This window comes from Chrysochloris asiatica, unplaced genomic scaffold, assembly GCF_000296735.1.
Source record: "Chrysochloris asiatica unplaced genomic scaffold, ChrAsi1.0 scaffold00113, whole genome shotgun sequence".
NCBI classification, from domain to species: Eukaryota; Metazoa; Chordata; class Mammalia; order Afrosoricida; family Chrysochloridae; genus Chrysochloris; species Chrysochloris asiatica.
The window spans coordinates 3,293,726-3,315,704 of NW_006408631.1; the positions used below are offsets into that span (position 1 = coordinate 3,293,726).

Sequence of the window (21,979 nt, forward strand, 5' to 3'; positions counted from 1 at the left end):
GACTGGTGCAGGTCAGGGCAGTGTTTCTGTTCTATTGTACATAAGATCACTAGGAGTCAGAACCTACAACCTAAGCCATGTCTAAATTTACAGATGAATCTGAGACAGGGCCAGCCAATAACTTTTTTTTTTTTCCCATCCAATAACTTTTGTAAGTCTTGACATTAGTTGTATAATGAATCAAATTGTAATTTGTCACTTCAGAAAATTTAGCTTCTCAAAGCTTCAATTTAATAATCTGACAGTGGGAGGTAGTAATAACCTAATATTTGACATTGATGTAGTAAGGAGATGAAAAATGCTTAGCATATTTTTAGCACATGGTATATACATTTAATTAATTTAGATGTTAACCAGATTCTTACAGACTATCTATCATTCACACACTCCACTTTGTTTGTTCAAGGTAGTGGTTTAGCTGTCTCTCCCTGAAACAACCCAAACTGTACTTTCCCTGTATTTCGCTCTGAACTTAGAAGTAACAGGAAATTGCTTCTGTATCACAGTATTGAGAAGAGAAGGTTATTCTGAATCTTTAAAAACGAGTTGCCACCATGTCACCTCTGACTCATGCTTCACAGGGTTTTTAATAGCTGATTTTTCTGACTTTATTGCCAGGTCTTTCTTCTGAGGTGCCTCTCTGGGAATTCTCAAACCTTTAAGACCTTTCAGTTAGCAGCAGGGCTTTGAACTGCTTCTCCCTACTTCAGACATGGCTTTTGAGCTAAACTGGAACAGATGTGAATTTGTAAAATGTGGGTGAACTAGAATGATAACAGATAACTAGAATGATAGCAAGCCAATGCCCTGCTAGAAACTTAATCTGCCTCATAAAAGTAGAGCAGCTTGTGCATTACAAAGCAAGCAGATCTCAGTTGGCTGACTCGAAACAACAGTGCCCCAGTCAAAGATGGTGACCAACTGCAGTCCTGGCAGTGATCCAGTCTCTTGCATCAGGCTCCTGGAAGAGCTCACTATGCCTCTTCTGAGTCTCCTATTCCAGAGCTTTGAAGCAGAATTTTTTCTCATTCCAGTTATTGTTCTGCTTCATCCAAATTTAAAAAAAAAATTGAATCTGTCCTATTTTCACTTCGTCAACTATGCCCAAACTGATTTGAAGTGCTTCAAAGCCTTGGTAAGCAGCAAACACATGAACTGTTTGCACCACTCAGGGACTCCTGGAAAACATTAAGAAATTTAAAGAGAAAAGTTGAAGAAATTGAATTAAATGACATCTGTTTGTTGTCTAAGTTGTCATAATAAAGAACTGAGATGGCTTCTTGTTATTGTTGTTAAGTGTCATCAAATTGGTTCCAACTCATAGCATCCCAGTATAGCATTTCCAAGGAGGGTGTGGTGAGCTTGAACCACCAACCTTGGGTTCAAACTGGCTTTGCAGTCCAACGCATTAACCTGCAGCACCACACCAGGACTCCTGAGGTAGCTTTGGTACTTGAAAATACGACAGATTTTATGGGTTGTGAAAATTATTCCCTACCCTTAACGCTTTCCTAGAATAAAATGACATCACAGATATTTGTTTCTTTTATCCCAGTTGTACAGTAAATGTATGTGATACTTTTTTTTCCTTGTTAAATAAAATGTCTTCTCTGGATCTATGTAAAGTATATGTTTTCCAGAGCCATGACTATGTCTTATTCATTTTCTGTGCTTGGTACAGTACTTTGAACATGATGTTGCTGTTGTTAAGTGCCGTTGAGTCAGTTTCTACTCATAGCGACACTATATAGGGTTTAAATCTTTGCATGATCAAAAAGCTTTATCTTTCTCCAACACTTGAAAATGATTGTTGTTGGCAAGTGCCACATAGTCAATTCTGACTTGTACCGACCCTGTACAGGGTTTCTGAGAGGAACAGCTGATGAGTTTAAACTGTTCACCTCGTGGTTCCTAACCCAGTGCTTATCCTACTGCATCACAGAAGCAGTCCTAGGGCCCATAAATGTTGATTTTTTTGTTTTGTTTTAACACACTTTAGTTGAGGAAACGTTAAATGTAGAATTGGTGCCAATGAAGATATGTCATTACAAAAGTTAATTAAAATTTAAAACATTTTAAATTTCAGATTTCCTTTTTTTCTGGGGAACTGTATTTTTAATAACAACAACTTTAGTTGCCCTTCTGAAGAAAGAAAACAAAGAAGTATCACTAGTAAAAGAAGAAACACAAGGAATTACGGATACTTATAAGTTGCTTTTTGCAATTATAAAAATGCCAGCAGTTCTAACATTTTGCCTTCTGATTCTAACTGCAAAGGTAAGAGATTGTAATTACTTATAGCATGGAGTACCTTCATTGTCTTTTTGTATCATAAGTCCCTTTCCAGCACTATTAGAATTTAACAAAGAAGAAGCAATATTTTCTATTTATTAAATATGTGTTGAAAGGTGTGTTAATGTTAAATATAATTTTAAAGTAAGGTGAATGTCTCAGGGTCATAAAAATAATTATGTTATTATGAAATACTTCTAATGAGTGTCAATTATATTTATTTAGTGGCATTGATGTTTCAAACAGAACCAAAAGCCTTGAGAAAAAAATAGCTCTGATTATATTCTAATGAGGCAGGAGCCTTGGTGGTGCAGTAATTATGCGCCCAGCTGCTAACCTAAGGTCAGTAGTTTGAACCCATCAGCCATTCCAAGGGAGGACACTGTGGCCATGTGCTCCTGTAAAGATTACAGCTGGAAACCCCATGGGATAGTTCTGCTCTGTCTTACAAGGTCAGTCTGAGTTTAGTATCAAGTAGATGGCAGTGGTTTGGTGGTTTATTATAATGAGGAATCCTGGTGGCAAAACAGTTAAACACTAAGTTGCGGATCAAAAGGTTAATACTTTACAAAATATCAAGAAAAGGAAACTCCAAAAAGAACACGGAAACTTTATTAAGAAATTGACAAGATAAAAAGCACACACACAAAAATGAATTGATCACAGGAAGGCATGCAGAACAAAGAAACTAGTAGCACCACAAAAAACAACAACGTAATAGCAATTAATTCATACCTGTCAATAATTACACTGAATATCAATGAATTAAATGCACCAATGAAGAGACAGAGAGTGGAAGAATGGATAAGAAAACAGAATCCTTCATTTTGCTGTCTATAAGAAACGCACCTTAAGACACAAAGGCAAAAAAAAAGATAAAAAACTAAAGGATGGGAAAAATATACCAAGCTAATTGCAATAAAAAACAAACAGGAGTGGCAATTGTAATCTCTGAAAGAATAAACTTTAAGGCAAAAACCAGCATAAGAGATTTAGAAGGGCATTATTTCATGAGTAAAGGATCAACTGATCAAGATGACATAACCATAATAAATGTCTATTCCCAGTGGAAAAGCCCTAAAATACACAAAATGCCTACTAGTAGGCAACTTAAGAGATAAATTGAAGAAAGAAATAGACAAATCTACAATAATAGTGGGAGATTTTAATACACCACTTTTGAAAAAGGACAGAACAACCAGAAAGAAACTCAACATAGAGGAGCTAAATAACACAGTCAACCAACTTGACCTTATAGATTTGTATAGAGCTTTCAACCCAGCAACAGCACAGTACACATTATTTTCCAGTGCACATGGAACATTCTTTAGAACAGACCATGTGTTAGGCCACAAAGCAGATTTCCAAAAATTTAAATACTACAGAGCATCTTCTCAGATCACAATGCTATAAAATTAAAAATCAACAATAGGAAGATCAAGGAAATAAAGTCAAATATATGGAAACTAAATAACACCCTGCTTAAAAGCTACTGGGTTGTAGAATAAAAAGTGAAATTAAAACATTCCTAGAAACAAATGAGAATGAAAATACAACATACCCATACTTTTGGGACACCACAAAAGCAGTGTTGAGAAGTCAACTTATAAATAAATGAACACATCCAAAACGAAGAAAGAACCAAAATCAACACATTAATGTAACATCTCCAACAATTAGAAAAAGACCAGTAAAGTAAATCAACAGTCACCAGAAGAAAAGAAATAATAAAAATTAGAGCAAAAATAAACAAGGTAGAAAACAGAAAAACTGTAGAAAGAATCAACAAGACAAGAAACTGGTTCTTTGAAAGGATTAATAAAATTGACAAACCATTGGCAAACCTAACAAAAGAAAAGAAGGAAAAGACACAAATGACACACATAAGAAACCACATTTTTAAAATCTAGAGGAGATGGTTACATTTTTAAGGTTGGTTTGAACTGCAAAGTCAGTGGTTCAAACTCACCAGCTGCTCCTCGGAAACTCTGTACAGGATTGCTATGAATTGGAACTGTTTTGATGGCACTTAACAATGACAACAGTGGACAAAATACTGAACGATGTAGAAAGCATCAAAAGAAGATGGAAGGAATACACAGTCACTATACCAAAAAGAAATGATTGACATTCAACCATTTAAAGAGGTAGCGTATGATCAAGAACAATGGTACTGAAGAAAGAAATCCAAGGTCCACTGAAGGTATTGGTAAGAAAAACAAGGCTCCACGAATTGATGGAATACACATTGAAATTTTCAACAAACTGATGAAGCACTGGAAGCACTCATTCATCTATGCCAAGAAATTTAGAAGGCAGCCAACTGATCAGAAGAGATCCATATTTATGCCCATTCCAAAGAGAGGTGACCCAGTGGAATATAAAAATAATTGGATAATATCATTAATATCACCTGTAAATAAAATTATGCTAAAGGTAATTTAAAGATTGCTGCAAAAGTATATCGATAGGGAACTGCCAGAGGTTGAAGCTGAATTCAGATGAGGTTATTGAACTAGGGATATCATTGCTGACGTCAGGTGTATTTTGGCTGAAAGGAGAGAGAATACCAGAAAGATGTTTACTTGCGCTTTATTGACTAGGCAAAGGCTTTTGGCGGTGTGGATCATGACAAGCTATGGATAGCATATTCTAGAAGAATGTGTATTCTAGAACACTTAATTATGCTCGTGAGGAATGCTGTATGTAGACCAGGAGGCAGTTGTTTGAACAGAACAAGGAGACACAGAATGGTTTAAAATTGGGAAAGGTGTGCGCCAGGGTTGTATTCTTTAACCATACGTATTCATATCATCCCAGATGAGCTGAGCATATCATCCCAGAAACTAAATTATATGAAGAAGAACATGACATCAGGATTGGGGGGAAGACTCATTAACAACCTGCAATATGTAGATAATGCAACCTTGCTTGTTGAAAGTAAAGGCGTCTTAAAATGCTTACTGATGAAGATCAGAGACCCTCAGTATAGGTTGAACTTCATTTTAAAGAAAACAAAAATTCTTACCATTGAACCAAGTAAATTTCATCATCATAAATGGAGAGAAGTTGAAATTGTCAAACACTTCATTTTGCTTGGATCAACTATTAACATCCTTGGGAGAAGCAGTCAAGACATCAAAGGACATGTAGTTAGTGCATGAGGCAAGTCTGCTGCAAGAGACTTTTAAAGTGCTGAAGAGCAAAGATGTCAGTTTAAGAACTAAGGTGGGCCTGACCCAAGCCATGGCATTTTCAGTAGCCTCATATGCATCTGAAAGTTGGACAGAGAATAAGGAAGACCAGAGAAGATTTGATATCTTTGAGTTATTGTGTTCGAATAGAATATGAAATGTACCATGGACTGCCAGAACAAACAAATATGTGTTGGAGAAAGTACAGCCAGAATGTGCCTTAGAAGCCTAGATGTGGAGCCTTTGGATATATTTTCAGGAGGAACTAGTCCCTGGAGAAGGACATCATGCTTCACGAAGTAGAGGTCAGCAAAATAGAGGGAGACTTCTAATGAGGTGTATTGGCACAGTGCAGGCAGCAGTGGGCTCAAGTGTAACAACAATTGTGAGCATGTTGCAGGACCAGATAGTGTTTGGTTCTGTTGTACGTTGGGTCACTATGAGTTGGATCCCAATTGAGGACACCTAACAACAACATCTAATATTCACAGTATGTAAATTTGCCATAATTCACTAAATCACTTTTCTGTTGTATGTTTAATTTGATCCTAAAAATACACTAATAAACATTTTTGTGCTATCTTTCTTTGATGTTGTTCAAAGTCCTTCTTTGATAATCTGAATGTTTGCTTCCAATAGATTCTTAAATGGGCGGTTAGTGTATCAGTGAATATGACTCCTGATTTGCTTTTCAAAAATGTTATACTAACTTATACGGTTCTCAACAATATGTAAGGCGGTCTGCAGAGTTGAGAGTCCAATGTTCCCCTTTGAAATTAGCCTCCATACAGAGTAATTTCTCCTAACTTTGAATATAAATAAAACGTACAATCTTGTGCCTGGTTCTTTTGCTCTGCATTATGTCTGTGTTTTATCCATATTGTATGTAGCAATAGCTTGCTCATTTTTTCCCTTTATATATTCTGGATACTAGTGTTTTGTTAGGTACATGTATTACAAACATCTCCTCCTATACTACAGCTAATACATAGTATATGTGAATGTCAGCTTGTATATCTGACTTTCCTAATGCCTATTTTTTAAATATATAAAATACATTAACACTATTTTTGTATAGTTTGTATATGAATTTTTTATAAAGACCACTAGTGAAATGTAAGTGAAATTCTTTGCTATATTTTAGTGAAATATCTTTGAATTTTAATTTTTTATACTGAAATCTGCTCTGGCTCCATCTAAGAAGTTAAAGTATATAGTATCATTCATTTTATTTAAAAGTTATTAATTTGATCTAATTTAACACTTACTGAATTTTACAATAGGAAGATCTCTCATATATCCTTTATCCAGATTTTCTAATTAACATCTAGCTCTATTTTCTTTAGACTTGTTCTGTTACATATTTCTTCTAACATGTTTGACAGTGATTGTTAACTATATTTTTTCCAAAAATACTTTAAATATGTATGTATTTCCTAAGAATGAGTATTTTTTTTCTTATAAAACTATAATACTGGGCAGCTTCAAAAAGTTCATAGAATAATTCTACTGTCTTTAGTTTCATTTTTCCATGAGTTTTTTTGAATCCTACTTGTAAAATCAAAAAGATTAGAAAATTCAAAATTCCTGGTGTGGCGTTGTGGGTTAATGCGCAGACTACAAAGCCGTATGAACTGCAAGGTTGGCAGTTCAAGTTCACCAGCTTCTCCTTGGAATCCCTATAAGGGTCACTATGGGTCGGAACCTACTCTACGGCACTTAACAACAACAACAACAATCACAATCAATATCTAAATTTAGCAAATTGTCCTAAAAACAGTCTTTATAACTTTACTTTTTCCTGGTCAGGGGTCTAATCTAGATTTACACATTGTATTAAATTATCATGAGTTGTTTTTAGTCCTTCCTGGCCTTGATATTTTTGAAGACCATAAGCCAATTATATATAATGTCCTTTAATTTGAGTGTGCTGTTTTTCATCTTTAGGTTCAGATTGTACATGTATGGCAGAACAGCACAGAAATAATATTGCGACCTCAGGGAGTTATAGTAGAAGTCACTTGATGACCATTTATCCTTTTTGTAATTAAAAACTATGAGTTAATATTTTAAGACATATGAATACCATATTTCATCTCCAACTTTCATTTACTACTTTTTTATTTACTATTTTTATCATCCTTACTCCTGGTCATTATTTTAAAGAATCTAATTATATTATTTCTTCTTTATTCAACCTCTCAGAACTACTTGAAACTCTGATTATGTTTGGAATACTTATTATGGTCAATCAGGAAACATCAAAACGGAACCACCAACCTTGCAGTTCGCAGCTCAGTACTTCTCCGACAGCACCACCCCAGGACTCCTTACCATCTGAAGTCCTTAAGAGTTTTCCATAAATTTTGCTAAATACTGTTGTTCATGGACCATAGGGCAAATTTCCTTTTTTAGCTTGACTATCATTTACTGGATCTGTAAAGCTATAGATGTAGTCTCAGAAACCCTGTGGAGCAGTTTTACTCTGCTCTCTAGGGCTGCTCTAAGTCAGGATTGACCCAGTGGCGGTATTTTTGTCCTTTTGGTTTTATTTTCTCACAGTGTAGGAGGCTAAAGGTACAAATTCAGAGATCCGGCTCTAGGCGAAGGCTCTGTTGTTGTTGTTAAGTGCCATTGAGTTGGTTCTGACTCATAGTTACCCTGCGTAGAGTTCCTGAGGAGTGACTGTTGGGCTTGAACTGCTGACCCTGTTGTTAGCAGTCCAGGGATCTAGGAGAAGGCTTTCTCTTTTCAGCTCTGGAGGAACGTTCTTGTCTGAATCTTTGGAGATTTCTTGGCATCCGTTTTACCTCATCTCTGCTCACTGGCTTGCTTGTGTGATATGTTTTATATCTCAAAAGAGTTTGACTCAAAACACACCCTACACTAATCCTAATCCTATTTTATTAAAATAGCAAAATCAGCTCCATCTAAAATGGGATTATAACCACAGGCATGTTGTTGTTAAGCAGTAGCGTCTGTTCTGACTCACAGACACCTTGTATAGAGTTTCTGAGGAGTGGCTGGTAGGTTTGAATTGTCGACCTTGAGGTTAGTAGTCCCATGCTTATCCTCTAGTGCCACACCAGGACTCCAAACACAAGCATAAATGTTAGGATATATAACACATATCTGCGGGGACACAATTCACTCCATAACACCCAGTAATGAAATTGAGGTTCTGGAAGAATTTACCTATGCCTGGAGGAAAATATTTTCTAAATCACGAATTAAAATGTTTTTTTTTTTTGTATGTTTTTATATTGTAGATTGGTTTTTCAGCAGCAGATGCAGTAACAGGATTGAAATTGGTAGAAGAAGGAGTACCCAAAGAGCACTTAGCCTTATTGGCAGTTCCAATGGTTCCTTTGCAAATAATATTGCCTCTGATTATCAGCAAATACACTGCAGGTCCCCAGCCACTAAATATATTTTACAAAGCCATGCCCTACAGGTAAAAGTTAAATAAAACCTTTACTGAATTTAAAAATGTTACTGTGAAAATCATTCATCTATATCTAATATCTGATTATAGAGTACATATGGAAAAAGATTTGGAAAGCATTTAAAAATGCTGTATCATTTTGATGCACATTTTCCTCTTTTTAACCTCTTAACAGCTTTTAGATAAGTCTTCCTTCTGTCGTATGGTAGTTATACAGATTTGTTATTGTTGCTGTTTTTAAACTGAAAATAGAGGTCAATTCCATTTTTCTTTGTTTTTCTATAGACTGTTACTTGGATTAGAATATGCTCTATTAGTTTGGTGGACTCCTAAAGTAGAACATCAAGGGGGATTCCCTATATATTACTACATCACAGTGCTGCTGAGCTATGCATTACATCAGGTAAGCCCACTATGGTTTTCCCAGAAAATAAACTATTCTGTGTAAACTAAAGAAAAATTTTTCCTTTTGTCAATATGTGCCGTCAAGTTGGTTTCAACTCACAGCAATCTTTGTGGGAGTTTTGCAGTCCATAAATCTTTGCAATAGCAGAAAGCCTCATCTTTCTCCCATGGAATGGCTAAAAAAAATTATGTTTTCTGTGAGTTTTGATTTAATGAATTCATTTTCTAGAAAGAGAGTTCCATATTAATTTCTTTTTCATTCTATTAGTATTTGTTATATACCAAAATTGCAATTCCAGTGTGGCGCTGTAGGATCAGTACTGGACTGTGAACCACAAGGTTGGCAGTTCAAATCCACCAGCCACTCCTTGGAAACCCTATACAGGGTTGCTATGAGTCAGAACCAACTTGATCGCACTTGACAACAACAGCAACATAAACCAAAGTTAATTCCAAATCCAGTTAGTTCTACTCTTACTCATTCTTAGATCTGGATTCTTTTTATTTTTCTTCTATTCCTAACACTTTCTGAAGTATTGAGAAATAATGATGGCTACTGGGTTAAAAAGGAGTTTTGTAGCGTAGTGGTTATGAGTTGGGCTGCTAACCTCAAGGTCAGCAGTTCGAAACTGCAAGCTAGTCAGCTGGAGAAAGATGAAGATTTCTACTCTCATAAAGACTTACAGCCTTGGAAACCCTATACAAGGTCACTATGAGTCAGAACTGACTCCACAGCACATAATCAACCAACCACCTGGGTAAAGGGAATGCAATGGATTCATACAATAAACACTGGACTGTGAACCACAAGATAAGCAGTTCAAACTCAGCAGTCACTTTGCAGAGAAAGATGAGGTTTTCTGCTCCCACAAAGACATACAGCCTTAGAAACCCTATACAGGATTGCTGTGAGTTGGGACTGACTTGACTATACTTAACAACAAAGGGACTTAATAACATGGATAACATTGGCTGGTGGATTTGAACTGCCTCCTTTTGGGTAGCAGTCCAATGCTTACCCTACAGCACTACACCAGTTCATCACCGTAATTAAAAGAAATAAGTTAGCATAGTCAGTACTCCACTATGTGTAAAGGAAAGATAACTGATGAAGTAGTCCAAAAATCCCTTGACTTTGTATTTTATTAGAAAATTATTCAAAGTGTAAGTCAGTGAAGCTCAAACAATCATGTTTTGTGGGTAGATATGTACAAGAAGGAGTTCTCATATGGAGCAATAGGATAAGGCACTGGACCGCAAAGTCAGTTTGAACTGCAAGGTTGGTGGTTCAAACTAATTAGCCGCTATACAGGGTCGCTATGAGTAGGAAACAACTCGATGGCACTTAACAACAACAGCAAAGTATAAGAAGGGCAAGTACAAATGCCATGATGTATGACATAACCTAACTCCTCAGTAAGTAGCATCTTAATCATTCCTTCAGTAAATAGTAATTGAACACCTCTTTACTAGGAATCAGTCTACATATTAAAGTATGCTGTTGTGAAGTGTTGTCGAATCGGTTCTGACTAAGGGACCCCGTATAGGGTTTCTAGGGAGTGATGGGTGGGCTTATACCACCAGTCCTGTGGTTCAAACTGACCTTGCTTATCCTACAGTGCCATACCACGTCTCCTACGTGGAAATCCCTGCCCTCAAAGACCTTAATTTTAAAGGCCTTCAGAGTCCTGCAGTAAAAGTTATTTGCTGAACTGCGTCACTAAACTTCTCTCAGTCTTACTTGACTTGAGGGTTCCTTTTTTTATGCTCACTCACCTGGAACAGTATTCAAAGGAATGCTCTTGTTTCCATGGTCCTAAACAGAGGATTAATTTGCTTTGATCTGTTTTTGCCTCTTAAAGAGATTTATCCCTTCAGTTTGTCTAAACATATGTTCTAAAATGATATTTTTCACATATATATAAGAAAATGATGTAATCATGTGCTTGTTGGTGTTACTTTGAATATTCTAGTAGTACTTCTGAGGGAAGGAGCTCTGGTAGCGTAATGGTTACGAGTCAAGCTGCCAACCTCAAGGTCAGCAGTTTGAAACTACCAGCAGTTCCACGGAGAAAGATGAGGCTTTCTGCTCCTGTAAAGATTTACAGCCTTGGAAACCCTGTACAGGGTCACTATGAGTCGGAACTGACTTCACGGTACTTAACAATAACAACAGCAACAACATCCGAGGGAACTTCCAAAAATTTGTGGAAAAATTCCATTATCTTGTAATTTAGTTTTTCCACAAACATTTTGAAGGGCCCTCATGTATCATATGTATGCTTATTATCATGTGCATATAAATATACATGCATATATATACATATATATATACATTTGTACATATTTATATACATACGTGTGTGTATAAATATATATATACACACACATGCACATTTGTACATATACACACACACACATAAGTACCATTGAGTTGGTTCCAACTCATAGCGACCCTGTATAGAGTTTCCAAGGAGCAATGGGTTTGAATCTCTAACTTTGTGTTTAGCAGTCTAGTGCTTATCCTACTGTGCTACACCTGTTACTCTCTCTGATGAGCCTTTCCTGACTACTTGTAGCACTGAACTGCTAACCACAAAATCAGCAGTTCAAATCCACCAGCTGCTCCAAGAACAAAGATGTCAGCTTGAAGACTAAGGTGCACCTGACCCAAGCCATGGTATTTTCAGTAACCTCATATGCATGCGAAAGCTGGACAGTGAATAAGGAAGACCGTAGAAGAATTGATGCCTTTGAGTTATGGTGTTAGAGGAGAATATTGAAAGTGCCATGGACTGCCAAAAGAACCAACAGATCTGTGTTGGAAGAAGTGCAGCCAAAGTGCTTCTTGGACGCCAGGATGGCCAAACTTTGACTCTCGTACTTCAGACATATTGTCAGGAGGGACCAGTATCTGGAGAAAGATATCATATTTGGTAAGGTGGAGGGTCAGAGAAAAAGAGGAAGACCCCCAGCGAGATGGATTGGCAAAGTGGCAGCATCAGTGGGCTGAAGTGTGGCAACAATTGTGAGGTTGCCCCAGGACCAGGCAGTGTTTCATTCTGTTGTGCATACGGTCGCTATGAATCGGTACCGACTCAATGGCATCTAACAACAACAGTAACAGCTTGTGGCACTGTTAGGATAAGCACTGAACTGCTAACCACAAGATCAGTTTAAATCCACCAGCTGCTCCTCAGAAACCCTATACAAAGTCATTGTGAGTCCGAATTGACTCGATGGCACTTAACAGCAATTGTATTATGTGTGCACTTTTATAGTACTTCCATTTCATCATAATTATTTATTTCTTGTTTCCTAGTCTTAAATAAATTCTTCAAGGGCACAGGAAACTGTATCTTGTCTTTGATACAGTATGGTCATGATTAGATAATAAAATTGTGAAGCCTGGCTTATTGTAGATGCTCAGTAAATGTCTGTTGAGTTTATTAAGGATCATGAAAACTAATTTTCAGGTTTTGAGATCAGTGAATTCAGATCTTAACTTTAGAGGAAAAATAGTCTAATCATATTGAAAATGTTTTCTGTTTTTGCTTTAGGTTACATTGTACAGTATGTATGTTTCTATAATGGCTTTCAATGCCAAAGTCAGTGATCCACTTATTGGAGGAACATACATGACCTTGTTAAATACTGTATCCAACCTTGGAGGAAACTGGCCTTCAACAGTAGCCCTTTGGCTTGTAGATCCCCTCACAGTGAAAGAGTGTGTAGGAGCATCGAGCCAGAATTGTCGAACACCTGATGCAGTAGAGGTAAGTGTGTTTTCATTTAAGTAATGTGAAGCTAACATTCAAACACTTATTCATTCAGTTTGCTTCTAGAAGGACTGTATCTTTTACTTTTAAAAAAATTCTTCTACATAGTATTTCCACATAGTTTCTAGTGTGGAAATTTACATTTTTGGGGGTGTGTGCTTTCCATCAAAACTGAGAATTATGACACAGTCAATTCACATGAAAGTGCTTCTCAACAAGGTAAGGGCAGTCGCTCTCTCACCCACCTTGAGAATCACTGCTGTGCACAATTGTTGTTGTTGTTAAGTACCGTGGCGTTGGTTCCGACTCATAGTGAACCCTGCACAGGGTTTCCAAGGCTGCAGATCTTTATGGGAGCAGAAAGCCTCATCTTTCTCCCGCAGAACAACTGGTAGTTTCAAACTGCCTACCTTGAGGTTAGCAGCCCGATTCGTAACCACTACGTTACCAGAGCTCCTTTGCTGTGCACAACAGGCACTGAATAAAAGCTAAATAATAGCATGATTAATAACTAAATTATATGACAGAAAAGGCTGTTTATGTAACAATTACAGCTTAAACTGAGTGGTGAGTACTTTGCTGATAAATTATTTCAAAGTAACAGTAATCCTCTTTATGAGAACCATTTCATTAGAAATTTCTCCACAGTGCAAAAAGTGAATATTATTTACAGCAGTAATTAAAAATTGTTTTCAACCTCTTCAGTTGCATTAGACACATTAGGATATAATAACGTATTTTGCCATTTGAAGTGAGAATGTACTATTATGTGGTTTAAAATGTTATGACATTTTAAATAAATAAAAATATATTTTGATTAATCCTTTAAATTACAAAGTGGAAACATATTAGTTGCTGACTTCTTACATTTTGAAATGGTGAAGTATTTCTTATTTCATTTTTACAGCTTTGCAAAAAACTCGGTGGTTCATGTGTTACAGCACTGGATGGTTATTATGTGGAGTCCATTATTTGTGTTTTTATTGGATTTGGTTGGTGGTTCTTTCTTGGTCCAAAGTTTAAAAAGTTACAGGATGAGGGACCATCTTCATGGAAGTGCAAAAGGAGTAATTGATGCATATACTCCTGGGCATTCTAGAAAGGTAACTGTGGATTAGTTTTAATACAGAAAATGCTGATAATCATTGTACGGACCATAAAACATTCTTTAACAAGGAAATTATTAATATAAAAATCCCAAATGGTTGAAAAATAGAAACCTCTCTGTATATTTGATTCTGTTTTATCTTACCTTGTTGGTGTATTTAAAGTTTACGTAAGGTCAGTGAATTGGTTCTTATGCAGCGTTTCTGGCCTTGTTGTTTTATTTATAACTTTTTAATTTTCTGACCAAAGCATGTTTTAGGCTGCAATGCAGTCATCATGGAAGCGATAACTAACCATGCTGTCAAGTGTTTGTGATTAGTACCTATCAGTGAGTTGTATTTAATATTTTGGTAGAATATATTAAATGGGACAGATCTTGGTATTCAGGTACTAACTAAAACTAGTCTGATCTTGTTGATGAATAAAATCCTATATTGAATTACAAATGGAATAAATTATATATTGGATTTGTTGAACAAAGAATGCAGACTACTAAAATGCCATTTTAGTTGTTATTTTTCTGACTATAACCACATTGTAAGGAGTAATCTGTATTGAAAAGACTATTTTAAATGTATTTCCTGCTTTTGTAGGCATTAAAGATTTATAAAAAGTTTATTGAAACTATTTTTTATAAAATGAAAGCTATGGTTTTTAATTTACTGATTTTCCCCATCTCACTTGTTTTGATTCCTTTTATGCTAAAGCTTACAAGAGTTTTTGTTGTTGTTGTTCTTCGTCACAAGTGCTTCATGGCACACAACAGTGAGGGATCAGCTAAATGTTGCAGGTATGTTCATGGCAAAGTTTTGAAAATAAAACTTAAATGTTATTCATCAAGTAGTTTAGAATTTTTTATTACTACTGAGAGAAAAGAATAGTAAAACCTTCCATCATGTAAAGTTTAAATGAGAAATACTATACTTTTAAAAATGAGTATGTTTTAAAGAGAGACAAAAGATAGTTTGTGCCTTTGACAAATTAAATCATGCTGTAGAAGAATGTTTCTTAACTAAGCACTTTACTAGTGAGACAGGATCTCACAATTATTAATGCCAAACCAGGTACTGTATTTCCATGTATTAAAATACAGTCATCTACTTATAAACTGTAATTTCCACTGCAGAATTGTTATCCCAGAAAAATTGTCCTTTCAAGCACCTTAGCAGTTTCCAACATATCTATACCCAGTGGTAAGGTACTTTACATATTTTGTGTTGTCTGTTACTCATAACTGGAGAGACTATATGAATCCTTGAAAATTTAGAGAAAATGAAAGGTTAAGATTCACTTAATAACTTTATCTTGGTTTGAAAATATATTACTAAGTATTGATTTTGTTAATTTTACAACATAGGTTGAATGTAGAGTGGGGATTTTATGAGGAATGGAGGATAAATGGGTGGGAGAAAATAGCAGTTGGCATATGAAGCATGATAGGGGCAGTAACTTCAGGAACTCATTATTTGCCCATGGAAAACCTGTGTTGGGTATTGATGTCAAATCCTGAAGAATCACCTGGAAAATGTTCATCCTGTAGGCACGGAGGCCACACCAAATCAGACCAATACTTTGTCACATCGGTTTTTCATTATCATGTGTTATAATCAAAATACATACTTGAATAAAGAAAAGCAAACACAACTCTCACATGTGAAATGTATTTTAACTCTTAGCTTTTGCATTAAGAATTAGATCACCGTAATTACATATTTTTCTCCTTTGTACTGTAATGTTCAAACATAGTTATACGTTAAATATATAAATCTAATGATTTGAAATTTTTTAAAGCCTTTGAAAATAAGGTGAGAGCCACTGATTGCATTTGCTCTAAAAAACCGACAGGTCATTATTCTCAATTCCAGTAATTTGGTTATTTAAGCACATGTTTGTAATGCATGCCAAAAATCACTAGTTAATACATATATGCAACTATGTTGCAAATACTGGTCATAGTCACTGACTTGAACCTGAGCATCTGTTCATTGTAAATCAATGGTACTAGAAAATACTATATTTTTGTGTATTTTCCTTTACTAGCAAATACTCTTGAAAAATTAAACTCTGTCTTTAAGTATGAATATTAACTCCTCAAGTGTGAATACTAATGTATTATATATGTACTGACTACGATTGGATATGGTCACTATGAGTTGGAACCGACTCCATGGTACTTAACAACAACATTGGATATGGAGACCTGGTGTGGCGCTGTGGGCTAATGCATCACACTGTAAAGTTGTTTGAACTGCAAGGTCGGTGGTTCAAGCTCACCAGCTGCTCTTTGGAGACCTTATACAGGGTCGCTATGGGTCGGAATCGACTTGACGGCACTTAACAACAACAACAACGAATTGGATATGAACATATATCTCTATGACACTATTTCTATATGTACTTTAGTTATAACATGTTTGCATCTGATAAGACTTTTTCTTGTAAGATTAACTGAAAACTAAACCCAAAATTCCCTCCTTTGTAAATATTTTAATCTGGGTTAATCAACCATTTAAAAAAAACAAAAAAACTTGTTGAACATCTTAAACATATTTAACTAGAATTTTAAAATATGAAACCCATGAAATACAAACCTACTGTTTACTGTTGGATTCGATCCCTTTATGTCAGTATGGCCCTGAAAATTCTGAGTTGCTTGTAGAACTTTTAATGTGTGCTTTCTTTTACTAAGAGTGTTCTTGTTAAAATCTTGAATAGACTGTGATCCAAAAAAGTATAAGAACTCTGGCATTTATTGAATGTGGGTTGCCTTGTGAATCATAAACATATATTTGAATAATAGTTGTAAAGTTGTCTAAAGTGCCCTGAAAACAATATTAAAAGAAAAATATGATGAAAACTGGAAAATGGATACAATTGTAGGACTGAACTTGAACTCAAAGGCATTAGTATAGATAAGACAATACTGGAAGAAAAGGGAAGAGTCCCTGGGTGGTGTACAAGGTTGATGCACTTGGCTGGTAACTGAAAGGTTGTTGATTTGAGTCTATCCAAATTTGGTAGTGTTTCGTTCTGCTGTCTGCAAAGTCGCTTATGAGTCAGTACCAACTCGATGGCACCTAACAACAACAATGAGACATATTTTGGAAATAAGACCTGACATGGAGATCTTCCATACAAAAGAGCTCTATTCTGACACATGAGTCAGAATTGACTAGCCAACAAGGTGTAGCTGTTAGAAGAGAAACCTAAGAGGTATCCTAATGTTTCTGAAATTTTCATACCACATATGGATACCTCTTTGTATTTTAGCATCATTTATCCCATACGGGTGAATTTTACCACACACAAAAATATACCTTAATAATTTAAGTCTTTTTTCTTATGGATAACTTTTAATTTTAAAGTTTTATTTTGTTTTGTTAACAGAAGCCCCAAAAGTATGTTCTGCTTTGTATTAAATAGTTAGTTGAGGTCGTTAATGAGCTATAACATGATGGCACTAAAAGAACAGCAATAAATTTGTTTTTGTGTTTTGGGGATCACATTTTTCAAAAAATTGAAAGAATGGGTAAGACTATATAATAAAACACAGACTCCATGGGAAAAATAAAACAATATACTGGGAACATTTCATGTAGACACTCAAAATGTATTTTACCTAGTATTAGAAAAAGGAAAAAAAAATTTTTAATTCTATTGTTCAATACTAGAAGTATTTTAACACTAAGAACACCTTGCCATCAAGTCAATTCCAACTCATATCAACCATGCAGGACAGAGTAGGACTGACCCATCACATTTCCAAGTCTGTAATCTGCAAGGGTGGTGGTTCAAGCTCACCAGCAGCTCCTTGGAAACCCTATACAGGGTCGCTTGGGTCGGAACCTACTCGATGGTACTTAACAACAACAACAGTATGGATGCAGACGGACTCATCTTTCTTCTGCAGCACAAATGGTGGGTTCCAACCACAGTGGAGCACTTATCCTTTGCCACCACCCTGACTCCTTTTAATGCTAAGACTAATAGAGTTAATAAGAACTATGTTAATTGCAGAAGGGAAGTTGATAAAGTCCTTCTTAATTACTGAAACTTTGTAAGCAATTTTTTGCGCGGATTTTTTGCAAGGCATATTTATCTCTTGTAGAACGATAAAATACTATTGTAGACATTTTGTTCTTTTTATATCTGTCTACCTGATTTGACAGTGCCAAATTTTAATGTAATCTAATTTAGTTTGAGACTGAAAGCCTTTCTGTTTCCTATCAATGAAAGTTGTTATTAGAGTCTTCAGATTACTCTCCTAATTTACTAGCAAGGAAGAATGGGCATAGAGAGCTAATTTTCTTTCCTGAAACTCTGATTTGCTAGATATGTCACATATAAAGTCAGAATAGTAAATGTACAGGACTCATAGTGTTTCTTAAGTGATTAGAAACTTTGACAGGACTGTTGGATTACAAAGATTGCTTTTAAGGAGTCTTGTTTTCTATAAATATGTAGGGATAGGGATGGGGTGAGGAGCTGGACACTGAAGGGAAAATGGCTTTATGCAGCAGACTGAACATTCAATTATTAATTGATTATACTTTCTCTTTAAAATATTTTATTAAAATATTTAACTAAAGGGATCTTATTAAAATATTAATTTGTATAGTTCATATTTTATAGCAATTTTGTGTAAAGAATAATGTTTTTAAATAGCAGGATTGAAATGAACAAGGTTCTGCTGTTATTTTTAGGAAACCTTAACATGGTTTATTCTAAGTATCTAAAATGTAGTTCCTTAAATGTAGTCAGTTAAAGTTAATCATTAATATAAAATATAATGATTAAAGATTATTTTAATCAAAATGACATTAAATATTGTAAAAGGTTGAATTTTATAGCCTTAGTTATCTCACTGAAATTTTTAAATCACTTGTATCTATAAAACTAAGAACGTATAAGCTTGGGATAAAATTTGATATTTTAAATTAACAAATTACCACTGTCAGGTTGTATTGGTAAGTCTGTATCTATTGTCCTCAGATGCTGTTTTTCAAGGGTTTGTGTAAATGTGATAAAAATGCTTAATGTTGAAAGATGATCATTGTTTAGGTCACATCATTGTTGATATGCATTGCACCCATGTATGATTTTTAATTAAAAATATATAGAACAATATCATTTCTATTGTTATTTTTTTGTAGATTTACCTTTTGCTTTGATAGTTTAACAGTTACCTAGGTATTTTTAATATGTATGAAATTTTTAGTTATATTTGGCTAATTTATTAAGATGTTTATTAAACCCATCTTTTATGAAAATTTAAGTTTTAGGAGTATGTTTGCAAGAAATTCTCTAGATCTAACTATTGTTTATTTAAATGCTCAAAATAACTGTTAACACGATTGAGGTCTAAAAAGTAAAACATTAATGAAATACTGTTTTTATTTTTACTCAGTAATAGGCAAATTAAAGAGCTCTGCTGTGTAGTGAGTTACTAGTTGAACTGCTAACCCCAAGGTCAGCAGTTCTAATCTACCATGTGTTCCTTGGTTTCGAGAAAGACTCCAGTAAAGATTTACCACCTTGAAACCAACTGTGTAGTACATAAGCACTACCACCACCAATGGCCAAATTTACCTTGAAATCATTCATGCTAAAATTGTAGTCAGTTGGTATTATGTAATTAAAACCAAATACAATAATTTGAAGTGATGTACACTTAACCTGATAACTTTTTTTTTTTTAAGGAAGTCAGCCTCAATTGTAAATTGTATGGTGCTGTGGAAATAATGCACTAGACTGCAAAGTTGGTTTGAAACTCAAGGTCAGTGGTTCAAGCTCACCAACCGCTCCTCAGAAACCCCATACAGGTTCGCTATGAGTTGGTGCCAACTTAATGGCACTTAACAACAACATCATTAGATGAAAGGAAGATTAGCAAGGAGGAGGCAACAAGCAAGAAGACGAGTGTGTGAAATGTTGGCTCTCTCACTTGTGCTGCCATCTTGAAATTTGTCTAGTAGCACTGGATCCCAGTTGTGGCCTGATGGTGTGGATACAAACCAGTGGCTGGTGACAAGAAAGCAACCATGACCATATATCCAGGCTACAGTCTTACCCTCTATAATCTGACCCATTGGGCAAGAGCCACAACCAGCTCCTATACCACCGGATCAATGATAGACAGCAACTGACACCAGCCAAATCCACCCTGACACCTGCATGAGTAGTGAATGGAGAACTGGGCACACACATCCATTCTCTAATCACATCCACCAGGAGGAGGCAGGTGGTGAGTTCGTAAGAACACGCCAACATACAATCATCAGTTAAATACAAAGACAATGACACCACAATGTCTTGAAGACAATAGATATTATCAGTTCAGGTGAAGAAACAAGACAAAGTTACTCCAAAAAAGTGATCAAGATGCAGAGCCAGAAAAATGTTTCTGAAGAAAAAATATATTAGAATTACCTAATAAAGAATTCAAAAGAATGATATTTAGAAACCTTCATTGGGTTGAGAGAAAGATCAAGAAATCTTCAAGAGGAAAGCAAGGAGAACACAGAAAAAAACTTTAGGTGAATTCAGGAAAGCACCACAAGAACAAATGGACACAATACATGGAAAATTAGAAGAACTACAAGACCTGCAAACGCAAACTGAGAATACTAATACTAAGATTTCAGAAGTGGATAATACATTGAAAGGGCAAAGGAGAAAATTTGAATAAATGCAGGGGCTGAATTAGTAAGCTTGAAGATAAACTTACAGTAGTCTGGTAGAAGAACAATCTCATATTAGCCATAGTTGTTGTTGTTAAGTGCCGTTGAGTTGGTTCTGACCCCTAGCGAATGGAGAGGTTTTCCAGGAGTGACTTGAATCTCCCACCTTGCAGTTCAAATGGCTTTGCAGTCTGGCGCATTAACCCACAGAGCCACACCAGGAATATTAGCCATTAGACATGCAAATTGAAACCACGGTGAGATATCATCTCAACCCAGCATTAATAGACAAGTCAAAAAACAAAACAAAACAGAAAACAACAAATGCTGGTAAGGGTATGGAGAAACTAGAACCTTCATACATTGTTGATGGGACTGTACAATGGTGCAAACACTGTGGAAATTGATATGGTTCTTCCTCAAAAAGTTGGAAATAGAAATACCATACACCCAGCAATCCTTCTGCTTAGTGTATATCCTAGAGAAAAAAGAGCTTTGACAGGAATACATGTATGCACTCCCATGTTCATTGCAGCACTATCTATAACACCAAAAAGATAGAGACAACCTAAATGCCTATCAGTGGAAGAATAGGCAAACAAATTTTGGTACATACACACAATGGAATAGTGTTGAAGAATAACAAGGAATCATAAGATGGATGAACCTGGAGGATATTATGCTGAGTGAAATTAGCCAGTCACAAATGGACAAATATTGTATGAGACCGTAAATCAAGGCATCTTAAAATCTCATAAACGGCCCACCTAAGGTGCAACTATAGGTCTCTCCATGTGTGGAAGAAAGAAGTTGGAAATTGAAGACACTTGGAATCAACTTGTCTAAATTAATTGATGGAACATGCAAACAGCAGTCTCCACGACTCTGAAGCCAGAACTAAGTGGTGTCCAGCTACTAACACCAACTGCTCAAAAAGGGATCATATTACAAGGTCCTGGATACAGTGAGAGAAAATATGGAACAAAACTCAAAATTCTAAAAAAAGACTGGGCTCACTGGTCAGAAAAAGATGGAAGGAACCTGAGACTGTGGGCCTCAACCACCCTTCCATTATCC

The 21,979-nt window shown here is 35.6% G+C and overlaps 1 protein-coding gene across 1 annotated transcript in view; it reads left to right on the forward strand.

Annotated features, from left to right (window-relative positions):
- SLC33A1 (solute carrier family 33 (acetyl-CoA transporter), member 1) overlaps positions 1-15,864 on the forward strand; it is a 44,346-nt gene extending 28,482 nt beyond the window's left edge. The window contains exons 2-7 of the mRNA XM_006867953.1: positions 2,087-2,277; positions 8,756-8,940; positions 9,217-9,334; positions 12,897-13,112; positions 14,023-14,218; positions 15,580-15,864. Of these exons, the coding sequence (XP_006868015.1) occupies positions 2,087-2,277; positions 8,756-8,940; positions 9,217-9,334; positions 12,897-13,112; positions 14,023-14,190 (878 nt within the window). The 3' untranslated portion in view covers positions 14,191-14,218; positions 15,580-15,864. The remainder of the gene's footprint in view (positions 1-2,086; positions 2,278-8,755; positions 8,941-9,216; positions 9,335-12,896; positions 13,113-14,022; positions 14,219-15,579) is intronic.
- The last annotated feature ends 6,115 nt before the right edge of the window (positions 15,865-21,979 follow it).